Consider the following 20,869-nt stretch of genomic DNA (forward strand, 5'->3'; position numbering starts at 1 on the left):
AGAAATCAGAACGGCAAGAGAACCCAAACAACATGTGTAGTGTCACCAAAGCCAAAGGGAAATATTTCAAGGAAAGGTCGAACATTTCAGGAAGGTAGTACGCTGGGTTTGGCAATAGGGAAATCTTAGCTCACCCTTCCATAGGCATTAGAGGCAGAAGTTGAATTTTAAGTATTATGGTAGAATATAACACTACCCACTTTATAGAGCAAATGATTGATTTAAATTATATATGGAATATGAATACTAATAAAATATCCAAGAAAACTCTGAAGACAGTGTGGATGATAGTTTGTTACAATGATGACCATCATTCGCACAGCTGAACATTGCCAAATGCCTCTTTCAGCAGAAAAAGCCCCCACACCTAACACTTGTGGGGTGCTGTGTGCCAGCCACTACACTAATGCTTTATATTATACCCTTTAATCCTCACAACCTTATCATCACCATTTTAGCAAAATGGTAAGTAACTTACCCACAGTCACAGAGACAAAATCTAAACCTAGGCGGCCTGACTTGAATTACTGTAAGACCAAGCAAACTGAAAAGAGATTTTGTTAAAGACAGTTAACACAAGTTCCAGTGTTCGTTCTGAGGTCAGTGCAAATTCAGCCTATATTCCACACCAACTTTATCACACTGTATACATTCTTCACCCACAGTAATGTAGTCAAGATCTGCAGTCAAATGCTCTACCCCTGAGCTATACCCGCTCCGACTGTAGTCAAGAAATTGTTCTTAAACTGTCTACCAAGACAGGCAGGTATATAACATATTATGTCATACTGTCATAAGAAGGTTGTAAACAAACAAAAATTAACTACTTGTCAGCTGTGCAGAATTTCTGGTTATTAGAAAGCTCCCCACTCTCCCATTAGAACATGTGACAATGAACAAACATTCCTTTCTTCTCCCTCTTCAGCATAATACACCATGTCAGATTAACAGACATCTGTCAGATTAAGACATCTGTCAGATTAACTGGAGGTCACCAATGAGGCAAAGAGGCAATTGGTTAAATGCAAAAAAAAAAAAAAAGACAGACTAAAAAGATCAGAACTGTTATAAAAGTTAAATAACAATGAAGTAGCTAAAGAAACTAAATTGTATCCAAGAAAAAAAATGTGTCCATTATATCTGATACTGACTAACTCTTTTTTTTTAAAGATTTTATTTATTTATTTATCTTTACAGGGGAAGGAGAGAGGGAGAGAAACATCAATGTATGGTTGCCTTTTGTGCATCCCCTGCTGGGAGCTGGCCTGCAGGGAACTGGACTACAACCCAGGCATGTGCCCTGACTGGGAATTGAACTGCGATCCTCTGGTTCGCAGGCCCGAGCTCAATCCACTGAGCTACACCAGGTAGGGCTCTGACTAACTCTTAAAATGTCAATATTTTAAGATGACTCAAAAAAAAAAGGAAAGGCTCATGCAGTAAGAGTACAATAAGCAAACAATGGAAAAGTCCTAAGCCCTGGCTGGTGTAGCTCAGTGGATTGAGCACGGGCCTGCGAACCAGAGGATCGCGGTTCGATTCCCAGTCAGGGCACATGCCTGGGTTGCAGGCCAGTTCCCGGCAGGGGACACACGATACATTGTGTGTCCTCGGCAGAGGCAACCATACATTGATATTTCTCTTCCTCTCTCCTTCCCTTCCCTTCTAAAGATCAATAAATAAATATTTTTAAAAAAATGGAAAAGTCCTTTAGCAAAAACATTTCAGACATTTAACCTATAGCCATTTGGGACTCATTCCAAGCAAACAAGGAATTAGGGTACTAGGGCAACAAAAAGCAGAAAAGTGCTCCAAATATTTCAAAAATTTTGAAAACTGCCAATCCACATCATTTATTTAAGGGAGAAAGGGGAAAAGCTGGGGGAGAAAATATAAAAGTCCCACCCTCATAATATCTGCAGGGTTCCTGAAGAATTAACCAGGCCTCTCACATAGGAAACAGACGTCAAGCACGGCAGGACATACTACCTCAAGACTGGACTCTCGGAAGTAATTCCTAACTAAACCATGTCTGCTCTATGAAAGGCCCACGGAATCCCCTCCCCTAGAAATCCTACATACATATTTACTTTGAATGGTTCAAGGTGATTGTCCCTAAAGGCAGATACAAAATCAGACATCCTCCTCAGGTCCCTTCCAACCCTAACTCCATGGTAAGATAAAAATAAGTTTTAAAGAGCAAATGAAAACACTAAGTCTCAGCACGTGAACGAGGAATAGCAATTCCAATCACACTAACCCCTAATCTGCCTCTACCTCAGTCAGACCTTCGGTGCCCTGGCCAGGTGGCTCAGTTGGTTAGAATGTCATCCCAACGCGCCAAGGTTGTGGGTTCAATCCCTGGACAGGGCACATTAAAAAATCAACCAATAAATGCCTCAACACATGGAATAAAAAATCAGTGTTTTTTTCCCTCTCCCTCTAGAATCAATAAGTAAAAAATGTTTTAAGTTAAAAAAAAGGAAAGGCATAAAAGCTGGAGTTTTCTTCCTGCCATGCATGAACCAGCTCTGTAACTTTGGGCCATTCATTCCCTATGGGCCACAGTTCTCTCATCTGTAAAGTAAAGGGACTGGGAAACAAAATATTTTTAAAGTCTTTTTTTGGCTTCTAAAATGTTTGGTTTTCACAGCTCAGCAATTCTCTTCTGAAATGTCTCACTCCCTCTGTGGTCATCATCTCTCCTCACTCTGTGCAACCCGATGGAGATACGAACAAGGTCATCTCAGTGTGTTCTGGAAACCTCACAACAACAAAAAGGCATCTTCCAGGCATGCGGTACCGCCAACTCAAATGAACCGAGTGTAGTCACTCCTTCTCTCCCTTCCCACGACAGCAGGTTTTCAAAGAGGGTTCTCTGAGTATTAAAAGAAGTAACTTGGAAAGCCAAGGAGAGGGGACAGGTAAGAAAAAAACTGAACAGACAGGACTAGAGCACCCAATCCATTTCAATCAAAGTTCTCTTCATTTGATAAAAGAATTGTACTTCTATTTTTAAGGCTAAAACTTGCTATTTTATACCATATTATCACTAAAACCACAGCTTCTCTTCTTCAACTCCGTGGTGCTGCAAAGTATCCCAACACGGCATAAGTATTCTTACTGTTTTTTAGGGCGCTGGCAAACTCTGGGCCACCTTTGTCCTTGAAAAGAGGGAAAACATCTGGCTGAGGAAGCTGATTGGTAGTCAACAAAGCTTTTTGTAGTTTGATCCTTCCTTCCAAGAGCTGGTCCCACAGTGCTGAAAAAGAAAAAAGAATTCCATTCCTCAATTATACAATCTTTCTACAGAGGGGAGGGGTGCAAGGGATAGGAAATCACACTAGGCTCTAAGCAGCACAGCTTTATCAGTTGCATGCCATGGGAACACTCTCTATTATAGTAATAAATTCAGTATCTTAGAAGCAAATATTTGCTACATGAGAGAGAACGCTAAAGCCCAAAGAAAGGAGAAAAACACTCTTCTCTCCAATCTTCCACAGTTGCCAGAAGTACTAGAGCAGAACCAGCTAAGCAGCTCAGAAATGGCTGGCTAAGCGTAGAGGAATGGGGCTTTAGGCTTCTAGGTAAGTGGGGCATGTCACAAACTAATTGGACAGACACAGGAGAGAGTGAACAGCCAAAAACAAACAAAATAAAAAGGACACCAAATGCAGACACTCTGAAAAATGAGCAAAGAGCAAACCATGTACAAACCTATCTGGTTCTTCACAGCTCTGCCTTTCTCCACTTCCTCCGAAACCTTGACACTGGAGAAGGTCATCACCACACCATCGTCTTCACTGTTCTTGTCTTTAGCCCTGTCTTCCTCACTGGCACCCTCTAAGTCTTCTTCGCCATCGCCTTCTTCCATGCCACTCTCCTCCTCTTCATCTTCCTCCTCCTCACTGCTACCAAGGTCATCCATTCCCTCGGTAAATTTTTCAAAGTCACTGATGTGCTGGATACTGAAGCCTGGCGTTTTCCTGGAGTGGCTTCTGCTCCCCTTCCTCCAGGCCTGACTGCTGTCCCCGTTGTCACCACTCTCCTGTTCCTCAGCAGCACTCATGGCCTCCTCATCAGATTCCTCCAGACCCAGCCCCTCAGAATCGCCATCTCTAGACTCTTCCTCATCAGATATTTCCTTGTCTAAACAAGGGAGAGAAGAAGGAATAATGGATGTTACATTGAGGCAAATACCAGGCCATATTTTTTATGTCATCTAAAGCACCATGGCAGTTATCAAAATAAAAAATATATATTGTACACTGTACTCAATGAATATTTATTTATACATCTACTACCTCGAAAATGCTAACAGAGAAGAAATGATGAATAAAACATTAATCCTATCCTAATGAAAGGTTCTAGTGGGAAAAACTTGTAAAACTGTAATACAGAAGACTTGAGAGTGCTTTGACAAAATTTTGATAACCCAGAGAAAGGGGACATTTTAACTGTGGGGACCAGTGAATTTAAGCAAAGCTGTAAGGAAGATAAAACTTTTGTTCTAGACCTTAAAGGGTCAGATTTCAACAGGTATGACAGAATTACCAGTTTTCCCAAACCTCTATCTAAAAAAATACAAGTTACACCCTGACTGGTTGGGCATCATTCCTCAAGGCAAAAAAGGTCACCAGCTCATTTCCTGGTCAGGGCACATGCCCGGGTTGTGGGTTTAGTCCCCAGTCAGGGTACATACAAGAGGCAACTGATCTATGTTTTGCTCTCACATCAATGTTTCTCTCCCTCTTTCTCCTTCCTTTCCTCTCTTGCTAAAAGCAATGAAAAAAAATGTCCTCAGGTGAGGACTAAAAAATTAAAAAATATTTTTTAAATGTATAGGTCATCATCGACTATCCCATATGTACCATCTCTATCACACAAGTGTACACTATTTATTACATATTTTTTAACCACCTATTATGAGCCAGGCATAGAAAAATGCCAAGGAATGACAAAAAGAATGTGATACCTATGAGGAAGGCCTCATAGTCTGGTGGGAGTGGTAGATATGCATACCAATAATTATGTTACAATGTTATTAGTAGAGAATATAAAGATGGAACCACCTAACTCTCCTGCAAAGGTGAGAGATGGCTTCATGTGTAAGAGATTCTGTAATTTTACTTACTAAGCACATGGTAACAGCTCAACAGACACAGAAAGGAGAAAGAAAAGAGAAAACAGCATATGCAAACGTCTAGCACCATAAAAGTACACTGGAGTGCAGAATGTAGGACACAAGCCCACCAAGCTGCCCAGGGACCAAATCAGGAGTGTCTTACCTTTAATGGGAAGGAGTTTGAACTTGATCCTACAGTAAACAGAATGTTAGTTAAGGGTCCTGGTTTTACTTATTCTTCGGGTATCACCTGATTGAGGTTCTTACTGATTTTCCTATTTCTTCCATGGTAGAACATAAAGGTCCCATGTACAGCCAACATAATTATTAGATATAGGGACCAGTCACTAACAACAAAACAAAGATTTGAGAGGCCTTCAGTACTTTTTTTTAAATTTTTTTAAAGATTTTATTTATTTATCTTTAGAGGGGAAGGGAAGCAGAGAGGGAGAGGGTTAGGGTTGCCTCTCTTGGTCTCCCGCTAGGAACTGGCCTGCAACCCAAGCATGTGCCCTGACTGGGAATCAAAGCGCAATCCCTTGGTTTGCAGGCCCACACTCAATCCACTGAGCTACACCAGCCAGGGCCAGTACTTCTTTTTTTAAAAAATTATTTCATTGTTGTTCATTATAGTTGTCTGTATTTCCCTCCCACTACTCTCCCCCACCCCAGCCAAACCCACCTCCCTCCCTTGCTTCCACCCTCCCCCTTGGTTTTGTCTACGTGTCCTTTATATTAGTTCCTGAAAACCCTTCCCCCCATTATCCCCTCCTACATTCCCTCTGGTTACTGTCAGATTGTTCTTCATTTCAATGTCTCTAGTTATATTTTGCTTGCTTTTTTCTTTTGTTGATTATGTTCCAGTTAAAGGTGAGTTCTGTACTTCTTTAAAAACTACGTATTAAGCCCTGGCTGGTGTAGCTCAGTGGATTGAGCACAGGCCTGAGAACCAGACGATCGCAGTTCGATTCCCAGTCAGGGCACATGCCTGGCTTGCAGGCCAGTTCCCAGTAGGGGGCTCATGAGAAGCAACCATACATTGATATTTCTCTCCTTCTCTCCTTCCTTTCCCCTCTAAAGACAAATAAATAAAATCTTTTAAAAAAAAAAGCACTAATTGAGAATAAAAATCTTGGAGTCAGACTTCCTTATTTAAGCCCAGGATCTTCCACTTACTACCTACATGACCTTGAATAAGTTATTTAACCAATCTGTCCCTCAATTTCTTTACGTATAAAATGGGAATAAATAATACCAACCTCACAAAGCTTTTGGGAAGATTGAATGAGATGATATACGTAATGAGGACTTATTGTGTCCCAGGCTCTTAGAACTTAAAGGGCTTACCACAGTGCCTGACACATGGTAAGAGTTTAATAAATATTACATTTGTCACATACTGGTCTTTTTATCAGTCTCTAGGCAAAGAATGTGAAATGAGCTTATCAGGAATCCTGAGAACTACATCAAGGACTAAATCACACATACTGTATTGCTGTGTATAATACGCTCCTGTGTATAATGAGCACTCATGTTGTTGGCCCATACTTTCAGGAAAAAAATTTTCCACTTTAATTGTTTAATTAAATCTTTATTTATATTTAGATACTTGTTTCATATTATAAAGGAACTTTAGCATTTATTTTTGAACATATTATGGTACAAGAAATTTTATGTAATAAATAATTACAAAACACAAGGATACAAGGTATTTCAGAGACTACCCATGTATAATACACATCCTTATTTTTCCCTAAAAAATCTGGGCCAAAAAAGTACACATTATACATGGCAAAATATGGTATCATAACCTAAGTGGAAGCTTATTTCATATTATCTGTAGATTCTCAACATAGCAGTTCTGACCTCTCTGAAGAAAAACAAACAACGCCCACTCAGTAATTACCATATCCAGCCCCTTCTTCCACTCTGCTTTAAAACTGTAAGTTCACACCTTCTAACACTTTTGCAAGGAATAGGGAAGGATTATTACTTTTACAATGGCAAAAAATTAGCTTCACAAATTGATATCATACAGTGACCCAATGCAAGACTGAAAACTGAAGGAAAAGGTTCTGTCAACATGCTTATCAGAGGCAATGCTTTTTCAAAGCCCTATGCAGTATCTAATACTGCCTTTTCTCTCACTCCATTTTAGGGTGAACTCTTAGGTTAAATATAAGGAATGTACCAACTTGATAGATCCAGGCTTTAGACTCCTTACGAAGTGAAATTACATACCTCTAAGGCCCTTTCTAATGCCAAATCAATGGGCTCCCTTAAGATATTAGGTGGGGGAACACAGACTAGCCTTGCAAAGTTCATTTAAGAGGGGGGGATTTTAACCCTGAAAAAATCAGGAAAGACTCTGTGCAAAAACAAATAAATAAACCATGCAAATATATCTACTCACCAGATGAACCAGATGGAGGATGCTCCCAACAGTCTTCCTTCCAAGCTTTTCTAGAGGTGGTCTTGCCAGAATACCTTTTGTCTGTGTCCAAGAGGGAGGCTGATGCCAGTTTTCTAATACTGCCCACAGCCAGCAAGTCACCTTCCCCATCTTGCCCTTCATCAAACCTGTCAATCACTCTGGCAGCAGTGGCTGTGGGGAGGGGGAAGTAATAAGACTCTCTCAGTCAGCAGGCACTTTAATGGTACTCCTGTCCAACACTTTCAACTTCCACTTGAATGTCCGCCAACTTCCAGGAACGGGGACCTCATTCGCTCCCAAGACAGACAGACAGACCGACAGACCCCAATCTTATTGCTGACCCTGAATAGAAAGCTGACTCTGTATCGACTAGTAGGAAATGTCCACGCCATGGATCATATAAAACCAGTGTAATTCTTCTTCCATGTTCGACAGTCACTCAGATTCTGTAAGTCAACCACCATCCCGTTCTATCCTCACTCCATCCTATCCCTTAAGGAGTTTTGTTTGCTTATCCTGGATCAACAGTCCTGGTTCCTAAGACAGTCCAGAACTCACATTTATCCTTCATTATTCTCCCTTCCTCACACTTCTCTGGTTCAAGTCTAAAGCATGATTATTCCCAACTAGACCTTGAACATGAGTTTACAAACCGAGTCTCATTCAGCCCCTGGGCTAGTATCTCGAGGCCTAAAAGAGGCTTAAACATCACCATGGAAATCTACTACTTCATTTTCCCAGTAAGTTCCTAGGGACAGGCAAGAGTTTTAAAAAACGGATGCGCCTTTCTTCTCCTCGTTTCTAAAGCAATTCCTGTAAAAGCATCCTGCAAGATAACTTCCATTCTGCTCCTAAGACTCTGGCTCCCTGCAACAGCCCTCCAAAACCAGTTACCCAAGCCCTAGCCCGAGGAATGCTCCGCCCACCCGAGCGCCCAGGCTACACTGCGTGTCAGAAGCCGCGGCCCTCCGGAGCCCAGGGCAACCCTCCAGAAGTCAGTTTTCCTCCACACAAGATGCCGGCCCTCACTCGCGGCCCGAGGCCGCACAGGACCGGACCCACCGCTCTGCACGTGGCCTTGCTGCCCCAGTCAGCCTCACCCTCCTCTGGGTCGGCCTCTGGATCCGCCTCGCGTGGTCGCGGGTTCAACAGCTGTTCCAGCTGCAACGCCAGGGGCTGCGGCCCAGCCATCGTCACCAGGTCTCACTCCCCTCCGAGCAGAGCACGTGAACGTGCGGAACCAGCCCTGGACACTCTCCCCGCCGGCTCCTCTCGCCCGGAGACTACTTCCTCAGCTCAGCCAGGAACCTCTCGGAACGGTGCGACCAGCTCTCGCCTGGCAACTTCCGGGAGGCGTTCCGGAGGGGGCGGGGCCTTCGCGTCACCCTATAGCGAAGGCGGAAGCGCCCTGGAGGTTGAAAGGACTGTGGCGGTACAGCCGCGTGTGTGCATGCGCATGCGTCCGGAGGCTGTTTAAGGCGGTGGGCGATTGCGCAAGGTACCTGCTTGACCGCCGCGCTCAGCAAAAATTGAGAAGCGCGTGGCCGTTGTCCCATTACCTAAAATATACCGCAAGATTTGTCCACGATATGCTTACAAATAAAGTGTAAAGGAGCCGCGAGGCATGGTGGCCGATCTGGGAAGGAGGAGGGAGTAAAGCGTAAGCATCTCGGGCCTCAGGTGCGCTTTCGGGCACGCACAGACTGGGGCCAAAAACAGGTCTAGCATTTCACAATCCGGAGGGGCCTGGGGCACGGCTTAGGCCTCTGGCCCAGCCGCAGTCAGAATTTGGGAGTCCTACATCAGAGACATGTACGTGTGAGTGTAAGGCTGACTGCGGGCGTTTTTATTGATAGGAATCATTAGAAATTGCCATGGCTGTACTTAAATAAAGATTGATTATGTAGTTTCTCCAAGTAGTCTTGTCTGATCAGGGGAAAGGGATGGGAAGGGGATTACTACTCTCCTGCACACTCATCGGTGATGATATTTTTGCTGGTCAAAGATGATGGCATACGCAGACACTTGGAACTGGTCTACAAATACAAAAAAAATCAGGTCTGCCATTGGAAGGGCCCAGGTAGACTCAAAATATAAAGACTTAGTAGGATCAATTTAATTACACTCAGGCACATGGAAAGATACAATCCTTTTATATTCTCTTTCCTTCATCAAGCATTCCCTGACCACCCACTATGTGGCAGGCATTGCTGGAAGAGATGCATAGAAGAGATGTGAAGAGGAGTAAGTCTGATTCTCTCCTGATGGTGATCAGCCTAGAGGGGCAGACAAACATGAAAATAGAAACAGCAATAAGTGATGATAAGTGTGCTTACGAAGCCATCTATCCTTCCAGCAGCTGTCCGAGGTCACCCGTACAGAACTAAAAATCCCTAAAGGTAAACTAACTCAAAAGGATGCAGAAAGTCAGATGCTGGGGCTGTCCTGTGCCCTTCTTGGGTACAGCCCAGGCCAATTGGATTCCATAGCAGAACTGCCCAGGGAACCCTCAGCTCTCAGCATTTACTGTGGAACCCAAGGAAAGTGAGAGTCCCTGACTTGAATAGTCTTCACATGCCTTTAGGATCAAGAGCAATGAGAGACTACCACTTCAGTGTGCTTTGTCCCGTGTCCCTTTTCTAGTTTGTTGCTGCATAGGGGAAGGAGAACCTGTCTTAGGATAGACCGCCCTGCACCCCCCCTCCCCCTGACATGGAAGGGAAAGAATGCCAGGCTAGGATGAGAGCACCTTAGGCAGGACTCCGGCAAAGAAAACTGCTTTTTACTGTCTGCAAGAAAATTGAGGCTAAGGAACAGCATATATATTTTTTTCATTCTCCTGTAATTGCAATCTGGTGCTTGTGTCTGGAGCTCCTCAAAGCAAAAGCAGGTTTCGCTCCTCAGGCTGCAACAAGGAGCCATTGCCCTGGGCTTCAAAGGACAAAAATGTTTCTCTCAGCCCACATTTAGGAAATTACCTCCCACAATCCTCTTCTCATCCTATTTTGGACACTAATGCTTAGAAACCTGGCCTAGGGGTAAAGAAAAGGGAGAAGTGGGAAGGAGGGCAAAACAGGTCAGAGACCACCTCTAAGCTGTCATGCAAACAGGACACTGCTGGATGATTCTGGGCAGCAAATGCTGTAGACCTGCTCATCTCCTCTCCCTTCTCTGTCCTGGTCCCCACTCACTTGGGAAGCCCTTTGAGGAAGAAACCAAGACTACTCTACTCCTGTGCACACATCCCAGGGCCCCCCAAATGCTTCCCCTGCTTTCTTACCTCATACTGCAGGTTGGGAGGGAACTCCAGGAATGGAGGAAAGAATTTTAAAACTCCAGATGCAGCTGAGAGAAATTGAGGCATAGGGTAGGAAAGCAACCTCCTAAGGCTCTCTCTACCCCTCCCAACTCTAGTTTCTTGAGAAGGAAAGAGAGTTTCTAGAAGGGATGAGGTAGAGATGGAGGGAGGACCATGGGAGAGCATATTTCAAAGACTTCATTTCTTAGAAGAAATGTAAACCTCTGACTGCTCTAGGGATGAGAGCAGATGAGATAAGCAGGGGGGATGGGCATAAATAGCACACTCCCAAAAGAACCATCCTCTCCAGAGAAGGTCAGAAAGTCTCCCCGCTCACAGTGCCTCTGCCTGCTGCCTAAGGGCTGCAAAGTGGCAGACAGTTGTAAGACTAGCAAAGGATGGGTAAGGGTGACATTAGATAACCCCCTTGGTCCCAATCAGTTGCCTGTCACATGACCAGGAGTTTCAAGAGTTTAGGGAAACCAGGGTCTTACCTGCCCCTCTTCTCTTTTCTCAGATATTATCAAACTCTAGGTTCCAGGCCCCTGCCAATGCCTGTCCTGGTTCTCCATGCATAGTCCTCCCAAGCCTCATCTCATCCTAAAGTAGCCCCCCAGACTCCCAGTCTCCTTGAGCGCAAAGAAGTTGAACGGGTGAGTCTTGCCTGCTTCACCCAGGGCAGATGGCGGCTCCCGCTGCTGGCATCCTGAGGGCAGGTGGCGAAAGGTATAAGAGGTGGCAGCTTTAAGATGGCTACAGGGAGAAACCAGGCTGCCAAGCCTGCAAGTCTTTCTACCCCTTCTGATCCTCAGGGGTAGAAAAGCGCCACACCATCCCCATCAGATGGGCAGCGCAGCTCAGACGGGAACCAGAACTGTCCCTGACATTTCTAGAGCTCCTCCTCGCAGGCAGCGCCAAAACTGACTGCTAAGCTTTGCCACCTGCTCGGGTATTCGTTAGAGTTCAGGGTACAGCACCAAGGGGAAAGACTGAGCTGCTGCCATGGAGTACGAGAGAAAAATTGAGTCCATGCCCAGCGCCCAACTCTAAAACGCTTCTTACCAAGTACCTGATTCCACCATAAAGCTGCTAAATAATTCAGCAGGCTTGATAGGAAAATGCAGCTTCCCAATGAGCATAGTTCAGTTAAATGAACGTCTTTAAAGGGGTGGCTATAATAAATAAGTTGGCTATGATTTAACACAAACGCTAAAAGAACAAAAACAAGCCGATCCAGTGATTGCATACAAAGCAGATAAAGAAACTAGGTGTTTCGAAAGTCTTCCCTGTATTTCATAAAATTGGAGTTCTGCAAGAACACTGTCATATTCCTCCTTGATAGTCCTCCCCATTGGATAAGGCATCATATGAGTGCATTGAAATATTGCTTATTTTAAAGCCTGCTTGTCAGAAAAGATACACTTAGTTGTGTCTCAACAAAATATAAAAACAACACTGGAAACTACATACCATTTAATGTAAAACCTTGATTTTTTTTTAAATAAGGAAGTAAATAATCCAGACTGAAATCTAGGTGATACGGAAAAGAAATCCTGGAACTCTAACAGTGTCTGATATTAAAACACACACACACGTATTTCATAGTAGATAAAATATTTAAATTCCTTCCATGTTTAATGAAGGCTTAGAAGGAACGGAACTACTTTTCAGAACTAATTGGCAACTGCCAGTTGACATTTGATTTTTATATCAGTTATTTTTAGTCTTCTCTCGGGGGAAATGTAATATGTATCTGCACCAGGCAAAATAGTTTTCCTTCTGGGGAACTCCAAATGTAACAAATAATATAAAACAACTATTTCATATCATTTCTGTGAAAGGGATTAAGGTATTTCACTTCTAGCTGTACTGTACATTCATGCTACATTATCTTTCAAACCACCAAATTAGAAAGCAGGATTATCTATGGGAAATGAGTTGAAACTGAGAAAGACCACCTCTAACTATGTATTTGCAGGTACCTGACATTCACAAGTCTAGTTTTGTTTGTGTGGAGAGGGGGAGAGAGAGAGAGTGCATGGGATCTCACGCCTAATGACGGAGCCATGGATTTGATTTCTATTCAAATTCCATATTAACTTATCAGCAAACACCTCTTCAACTGTATCGGTTAAATCCACAGAATGCAAATCTGTAGTTAATAACAGCAGGAAGCCGTGGAGAAAAGATTGGCGGGCATTAGCAATGGGGTTTAACCACAGCCAAGGTAAAAACATACTCCAGTCCTGCCACGCTTCTCAGGGGTTAGACACCTCTCCACCCTGTCTCCCTTCTCGCTCTTAAAACATCAAATAACACACCAGTTATCTAAACATCAGATTTTCTATTTTTATTAAAAACTCACAAATTTATTCAACATGTTTTCTTTCATACAGTGAATGGTCTAATATGCACTGGAGGTCACACAAGCTTAGGTTTATCAGAACAATAAAAGACATATGAGAAATTTAATATATAAAGAAAAAAGTAGCAGCTATTGACTGCATATTTGACCATAAAATTTAAATATTTTGGACTTTTATTTTAAAGACACAAAAATAAAACCTGTGTGGGTCTATATAAGTCATATTAACAATTCCATGAATGTTCAACAGGACTAAAAATTAGCAAAGATGTTTTTTCTTAACCCTTGTAACACTTTTTTTTAACACTTTCTCAGGTCGTGGTGCCAGGCACCTTTACAGTATTTGTGCTATAATTATTCCATTTGGCAAGTGTCCGAATGTTGTGTTTTCTCTTTGCCTCGTGTAAACACCTTTTCACATACTAGCACAGTGAGCTGTGAGCCCTGCAAATCTGTCAGAACATCTACAGGAAAGGAAAATGAACAATTTTGGTTGATTGCTCAAAACATTGTGTTTTTGAACAAGAGGATTCAAAACAGGATATATTAGTAAAACACCGAACTCCTGAATTTAACATTATACGTAAACAGTTGACTGTTTTTAGTTCATTAGTCTTTTTTTTTAACTGTGTGTGTGTGTGTCTGTGTGTGTGTGAGAGAGAGAGAGAGAGAAAGTAAAATATTTTTCTTAGTACAGCTGATTTTCAAGTCGTTTTACTGAGAGGCCTGTCTGGAGACCACCCTATCCAGTGCGTCTGTGTTCATCTCTGTGTGTCGAGTTTTGTGAAGGTAGAAGAGTTGATACTGAGGGCTTGACATTTAGAATTTTGCAATTTGGCAAAAACAAAAAGAAACAAACAAACAAACAAAAAACTCCAGAGAGACAAAAAATATATATATATAGTCCCACCTGATGCACAGCAGGTCGGTGTTTCTGAAGCTATAAGAGTTTGTTGTCGCTGTGGCTGAACTCTTGAGACCAACACTATTACGTTTCCCAGCGCCGGAACCCTCCTGGCTGGCCTGGGAGCTTCCCGGGACGCCTCACCTCCCAATCCCGCGGCAGGCTCGGCCTCCCTGCCCGCGGCTCCTGGCACAGCCGCGGTGCTACGCTCCCCAGCAGCCGCCGCGGGTGCTTCTGTGCCGCCCTCCTGTTAGACGCGCACGCCCGCGGCATCTGTCCGCGGAGCCGGGTCCAGGTGGGAGGTGGGGAGACGTCTGGGTTTCCCTTCGGGAGCCCCAGTCCTGCACCTTGCCTGCCAGCTCTCGTCTCCCGGTCCTCCCTCCAGGCAGATTTGGATCCTATTTCATGTCCCCCTTTACCATCCGGTCTCCCTAGATGGAAAAGGGTCCCCGAGGCTGGAAGAAGGTGGGGGGTGTAGCTTGCTTTTTATGGTTTTTTTTTCTTTTTTCTATTTTTCTTAAATAAAAGTTCGTTTCTGTACAACCACGAGCTCCGCGGACTGTGCGAGACCTCGCTACCACACGGCCGCCTCGTTCATTTCGGGGGGATGAGACAGGTGGTTTCCGTAGCTCGCCCCGCCGTTGACCGACAGCGACGAGAAGGGCGGGCTGGGCCCAAAGACCTCAGCGGACATTGAGTGTAGAGGCCCGGGCAGGCTGGGCTCCGGGCTGGGCGAGTCCCCAGGGGGATGCGCCAGGATGTCGGTGAACCGCTGCGCTTCACTCGACGGGTGGTGGCCAGGCAAAGGGTGCTCCAGGCCGCCCAGGGGTGTGCCAGACGGCCCGGACGAAGACACGAAGGGTAGGTCCACTGGCGTCTGAGCCTGCGAGGACGGGGGACCTTGCGGGAAGAAGTCGTAGTTGCCCCCGGGCCCGTAGTACTCGCTCTGGTAATCTGCGGAGCGGCGGGGAGGAGGAGGTCAAGGCGGGGCCCCGGGCGGGGTGCGTCAGAAAGGGCGGGGAGGCGGGCTCGCAGGGCAACGCGGGGCGCTCGAGGTTCGGGGGCTCCCCTGCAGGGCGGAGACTGGGTGCACACACAAGGCACGCTCCCTACCAGCCCGCGCACCTCATTCGGAGTCGGGAATTCGGCTCTCGGTCTCACTACCTCCCCCTTGATTTACTTCCCAGCCTCCTCCCATCTCTCCGCTGCCACCCGCTTCCAACGAAGCCAGCCCCGGCTTGGCCTAGTCCTGCACGGGGCAGCGCACCCACCTCCGTAGAAGGAGAAGGGACCGTTGGGGATGAGCTCGCCCGGCTCCAGGCGGTCCACGAGCGGCCGCATCCGCCGCGGACTGCGGAAGAAGGCGTGACGCCGGGCGCCCAGCGCGCTCAGCTGCTTCATCCTGCGTTCCTTGGAGCGTCGGTTCTGGAACCAGACCTGAGGCATACGCGGGGGTGAAGCCGCGAAGTCCCCATTCCCCACTCCCCGGGGTCCCGCCCCGCCCATCTCTCACCCGCGTCCACCGCCCAGCTCTCAGGGCTCTCGGTGTGTGCGTGAGTGCGTGTGTGTTTTGTGTGATGGTGATGGCGAGGGGGGTTCTCTGAGTAGGACCGCGCAGGGCAGCCCCTGAGCCAATGGTGAATAGGATTCCCGCCTAGAGGACCTGGGCAAGCCGCCCTGCCCTACGTGAGGCAGCTGGAGCTGTTTCTAACAGTCGTACTGTCACGGTTACAGCTTCTCGGGGGCTGTACGCACATAGACACTCGACCTTCCCAAGTGGTGTCAGACACACACGGTTTTCCTTTCATGGTCGCTGGCAGCTCCCTTCCCAACATGATAGTGACAGAGAACTAAACAGCCTCCTGTTGACACTCAGTCTCCCAGCGATAGTGACACCAAAACGCACAATCTCCTTTTCACACCCACACACAATCTCCCAGTGCCACAGATGCTTATCCACAGCCTCTCACTCACAGAGACACAGACACGCAGCCTCCAATTCACGTGTGCACACGTTGGCACAATCTCTCAGAGGCCGCAGGGCCTCCTTCAGAGGGCGACTTGCACACATGTGCACACTCAGCCTCCCAAGCACACCCACCCACAAAGATAATCCAGGCACGGTGAACCGGACACCGAGAATCGACGGGAATCACATGCAGTCCCAGATCCTTACCACACCGGCACAGCTACCCAGATGGCCACCTCCTCTCCCCATCCCACTGGGGGCCGCCTGAGGTAGGGCTGACTCCCTCCGGATTGACCACCTCGCCTTCAAACCAGGAGTTCCACTTCTCTTCAGAGGAGCAACCTCTGGTTTGGAACTTGTCTTACTGGGGCAAGAGACCCACAAACAAAGTTGGGTTTGGGGACGCAGAGGGAGATCTCCTTGTGCAGGAGCCAGAGGAACCAACTAAGTACGACATGCAGCCTCTGGGCTGCTTTGGAACAGGGGTAGGGGGTGCATAAAAAAGGGTCCTGACTCTCACCAGGTGCCAACAATGTCCCTTCCTCCAGCCTCCTGCTGAGCTCCCTCTCTCTCCCCCTCCCCTTCTGCCACCACTATCACTTGCGTTAGACCAGGAAGAGGAGACCCAGAGATTTCCAGTAGCTCTAAGCATCAGACGAGCTTCAGAAGTCCAAGGGTAGGGGTGTGTCTGGGCTTCTTCTCTGCCCCTCCGCCAGCCTCCAAGAACTTGTTCAGCTCCTGGAAGCTGGCCTAAAGGAGCCATGTGGGACCCCGGGGAACTGAGTGGCACGCCAGGGCCCTGACCTGAATGACGCGCATGTTGAGGCCAGTCTCCTGAGCCAGCTGCTCGCGGATGTGGCGCGTGGGCTTGGGCGTCGCGGCGAAGGCAGCCTTCAGCGTCTCCAGCTGCTTGGCTTTAATGGTGGTGCGTGGCCCCCGTCGCTTGGCGCCCAGGTTCTGGTCGTCATTCTCGTTGCTGCCCCCTTCCTTGTCGGATACGTTGGCGCTCTCCGAGTCCTTGGCGTCGTCCTGCGACGGGTCTTGGGAGTCCGGAGACAAACTGGGGTCACTGCCCGTGGTGGCTGGGGAGAAGGAAGGGACAGGTGAGCAGCGGCCTTGGCGGGCCTTCCTCCCCCAGGACTTGCCCAACTGGGGCCTCACCCGAGTGGAGGCTGTTCTCTTTGGTGACACTGCTGTTGCTTAGGTAATCCTCTTTGCAAACGAACTTATTCTCATCGATGATGTACAGCTCCTCGCCGGTGGAGAGCTGCTTGTTACACATCATGCAGGTGAAGCAGTTCAGGTGAAACACTTTGCTCCGCGCTCTCCGCACCAGGTCGCTAGGGGAGATGCCCTGCGCGCAGCCGGCGCATTTGGTACCGAAACACCTGCGGGGGAGCGGGGTCGTGGAAGGTTGGTTAGGGGCGGGGGACACGGAGGCAGGGAGAAAGGCATGGAGAAAGAAGTAAGTGGAAAGTGAAGAAAGGTGAAGAAGGGGAACAAGAAGAGAGTTGGCTAAAAATTAAGAAAGGCAAAATTCCGACCAAGCAGGCAAGAAGGCAGGAAAAGAGAGAGGGGGGCACCATGCACAGTCGGGGAGGAGAGGCACACGGCTAGGGTGAGAGAGCGAGGGACCCCAGCTGCTCCCACCCCTCGCTTCATGCCCGGTGTCGTCCCAGAGGAAGAAAGCGCTGCCGAAGAAGGCGGCAAGGTGACGAAGGGAAGAGGGAAGGAGGCACTTATTTTCCGACTAGATTCAGAAAACTGTCCAATTCTAATCAGAACTTCATATAAACGCATCCCGAGCGCCGCTTTCCTCTCCTAGAGTTGTTTCCCTTTCACCGTCTAAGGACCCGCGCACAGGAGGAGGGGTTGGCAAGATCCAGTCGCGCCGCGGGTGAACACACAGCCTCGGGTGAAGCCCAGACGGTCGCAGCTGGACCGCCGCCACGTCCAGGCCCAAAGCGGGGCAGGTTGGCGCAAGCTAGAGCTGTGGCTTGGCTTTAGGTGCCGGGCGGCACTTTGCGGGGGCCAGGCCTCTGGGGCCCACTGGCAACCGGCACCGTTCGCAGCTCCCAGGCTGGGTTCCAGCCAGTACCGGGGAAACTGGGCAGACCCACCCTGGCGCAGCGGCTCAGCCTGCACAGCGCCCTATCTCACCGTCTGCCTCAACCACAGCCACGCGTCCCGGGACAGGTGGCTTTGAACTGTCACCTCCTCTCCCAGTTTGATCTGTCACTACAGACTCCGAAGAAAAGAGACCAAGTCAGCCGAGTAAACTGGGAGATTTCAAGCACCGCGGGGGAATTATAATTCGCATTTGCTCCCGTTCTCTGTTGATTTGTGTGTTTGTGGCAATTTGGTAACAAAACAGTGAGTTTAAGAGAATACAATTAAAATGTTAAACGAAGGAGGGGCGTCGGGAGAAATCTCCGCTTCCCTCCCCCCCCCCCACCCCGGGTCTCTGCAAGAAGGTGGCTGAGGGTGGCGAGTAGCACTTGGGAGAATTCCGAGTGGAGCCCGGCCTCAGAGCAGAGGTCTGCCTGGGGTGGGGGCCAAACCTCCCGCCCACCCCTAGCCCAGGGAAGCAGAGGAAAAGACCTTCGCGGAGGCTGCAGCAATTCACCGTCACCGTGAGGCAGTTTGCCCTGGGCCGGTGCTCGAGGTTTCGGAAACGCCCGGGGATGTGCAGGATAGGGGCTCTTTCCTGCAGCTGCCAAGGCAAGCGACTCAGACACTCCATGCAAAAACCTGGCGGTTCCCGCCAAGACCTCTGGGACACGGAAAAGTCGGTGTTATGGGGCTAGTCCGGGCTTCAAAGCTCAGCCTGGAGGGCAAGCAACCCAGGAGGCAGGGAGAATGCAGAGAGCTTGTTGGAGAGCTCCACGCACTGCGAAAGAGAGGAGCTAGGGCTACAAAGCTCGAGGCCATGCTGCCTCCCCCCAAGCTTGGAGGGGCTTTCTGGGCCGAGGCGGGCTCAGACTCTTTCTTCCCAGGCACGTGCAGCTAAGCCAAGACCCACAGTTTCCAAGATGCAAGCAGGGCCACGTCCCGGGCGCCAGCGGCCAGCTGGCGAAGAGGCCAGCGCCTGCGGGACTTGGCTGCCCTCTCCAAACGCAGCTCCTAACGCGGTCACGCTGACCTCTGATCCGCGGCTAGCCAGGGAAGGGCCCGCGGGGAGAGCGCAGCAGAGGCTCTCGAGGTAACTACTCACCGGAAGAAGTCGTTCTTGCAGTAGAGCTTGCCTTCCCGGGAGAAGCACTTCTCGGTCAGGTTGCATTTACATTCACAGCACTGGACGCACTTGACGTGCCAGGCCCTGTCCAGCACGTTTAAGAGGAAGCGGTCCAGGATGGGCCTTTTGCAGCCGGCACAGTGCACCATGGTCTTTGGTTTGGTCGGGTGAGGCCCGGAAAGAGGAGGGCAGGTAGAGCCGAGGAGACGACTCCCAAAGACGAAAGAAACGAGCTCCCCAGCCCTTCCGAAAAGAGGATACACACTCGGCGGTGCAAGCCAAAACCCACACCAGGAAATCAGAAGAGGGGGAAATGCGAGGCAGATGGGGGTGGGAAGCGCCTCGGTGGTGCGCAGCCCGGGAGTCCCCAGGCCCCGTGGCACAGCAGCGCCGCCGCAGCTCCTGGGGCGAGGAAAAAAGTCTCAGGCGGACGCGAAAGCGACTCTTCTGCCCAGAACTCGCGGAGGAGTGAAGGTCACCGGGAACGGTGACGGTAACGGAAATAAATAAATAAAACGGAGACGGCGAACGGAGAGGACGACGCGGCGAGCTCTGTTTGCAGGGAAAACGCCGCCGAGTTCTCTCGGGCTTGAGGTAGAGCTGTCAGAAGTCAAAGTGCATCTGCTTTTGTCGGAGTATGAGGGTGGGTGTGTGTGTGCCCGGCTGCCCGCCGCCGGGATTTCCTCTCCTCTTTTTATAAAAGAAGAGAACTAAATGAGTAGAGAAGCTTTGGATCCTAAACTGCCGGCATCGCACAGCGGGTCGGGAAGCGCGGGGCGCCCACGGTGGGCCGAGAGAGGGGGCGGGGGGCGCACCGAGGGGGGAGGGAGGGAGGGGAGGGCTGGAGGAAGATCTCGTTGTTGACTGCTGCTTGCTGTCGCCTAGGTTTCTCCGCTTTGGGGGAAGTGTTTGTGTCAATCGAGGCGCAGAGGGACAACTCCGGGAGGGCGAAGCCAGGCGCACTCGATCACTCCCCACCGCCCCAGCCCCGTCGCCTCGGCCCGGGCCCGCCTGGCGGCCTCCGTGTTCTCGGAACCGCCCTCCCTGTGCCTGGACTCCAGGGAGGTGAAACCGGCTGGCTCCTCACCGCGCCTGGCCGTGCATCGTGGCTCCAGTCACAACTCGCGGCCGCCTGGGCGCGCAGCCCCGCATCGCTGGCCCCCGCTCCGGCTGCCTGAGTCCAACCCCAGAGTCGCTGGACTTTCTTTTCTTTTTCTTTTCCCCTCTTTTTTCGTTCTGGTGGCAAATCGGGGTTTCCTTTCCTGCCTCTTTCCTTCCTTCTTTTTTTTTTTCCTTTTGCAGCGGGAGGAGTCGAGAGGAGGGGGAGTAGCTTGGAGAGCTTTTTAAAACGTCCTGGTGCGGCGGCTACAGTTCTGAGCGGCGGAAACAGCTCGGCACCAGCTGCCGCTGTCGCCGCTCGGGCCGCGGTTCGTTGCTGGCTCTCCCCGGACAAGCGTCCCTCTATCCCTGGTTTCCTGGCCCAGTTCGCCGCCTCCGCGCGTCTCTCCCCAGCTCCGGCGGCTCGGTCACTGCTTCTGG

At 48.8% G+C, this 20,869-nt stretch overlaps 2 protein-coding genes across 3 annotated transcripts in view; both read right to left on the reverse strand.

Moving 5' to 3' along the window:
• Positions 1-8,905, reverse strand: part of AATF (apoptosis antagonizing transcription factor) — a 103,625-nt gene extending 94,720 nt beyond the window's left edge. For both annotated transcript variants that reach the window (XM_037069818.1, XM_037069819.1), the window contains exons 1-4: positions 8,660-8,905; positions 7,539-7,730; positions 3,718-4,149; positions 3,125-3,262 (exon numbers count right to left, since the gene is read on the reverse strand). In XM_037069818.1, the coding sequence (XP_036925713.1) occupies positions 3,125-3,262; positions 3,718-4,149; positions 7,539-7,730; positions 8,660-8,750 (853 nt within the window). In that variant the 5' untranslated portion in view covers positions 8,751-8,905. The remainder of the gene's footprint in view (positions 1-3,124; positions 3,263-3,717; positions 4,150-7,538; positions 7,731-8,659) is intronic.
• Positions 8,906-12,429: 3,524 nt separating this feature from the next.
• On the reverse strand, positions 12,430-20,868 carry LHX1 (LIM homeobox 1). The gene is made up of 5 exons (XM_037070166.1): positions 19,310-20,868; positions 17,257-17,483; positions 16,900-17,177; positions 15,398-15,563; positions 12,430-15,080 (listed from the first exon to the last, which is right to left on the reverse strand). The coding sequence occupies exons 1-5, from the start codon at positions 19,477-19,479 to the stop codon at positions 14,701-14,703; spliced, it is 1,221 nt and encodes a 406-aa protein (XP_036926061.1). The 5' UTR covers positions 19,480-20,868; the 3' UTR covers positions 12,430-14,700.
• Position 20,869: the final 1 nt, after the last annotated feature.

Source organism: Sturnira hondurensis, unplaced genomic scaffold, assembly GCF_014824575.4.
Source record: "Sturnira hondurensis isolate 20B ecotype Veracruz unplaced genomic scaffold, ASM1482457v3 Scaffold0018728, whole genome shotgun sequence".
Classification (NCBI taxonomy): Eukaryota; Metazoa; Chordata; class Mammalia; order Chiroptera; family Phyllostomidae; genus Sturnira; species Sturnira hondurensis.

Bases quoted from the DNA above. Each gene is read 5' to 3' on its own strand.
- LHX1 (XM_037070166.1), bottom strand. From the start codon at position 19,479: ATGGTGCACTGTGCCGGCTGCAAAAGGCCCATCCTGGACCGCTTCCTC. The intron at 17,484-19,309 runs GTGAGTAGTTAC...GCTCCCCCGCAG, and splicing joins TGCAAGAACGACTTCTTCCG to GTGTTTCGGTACCAAATGCG. The intron at 17,178-17,256 runs GTGAGGCCCCAG...CCTTCTCCCCAG, and splicing joins AGAGAACAGCCTCCACTCGG to CCACCACGGGCAGTGACCCC.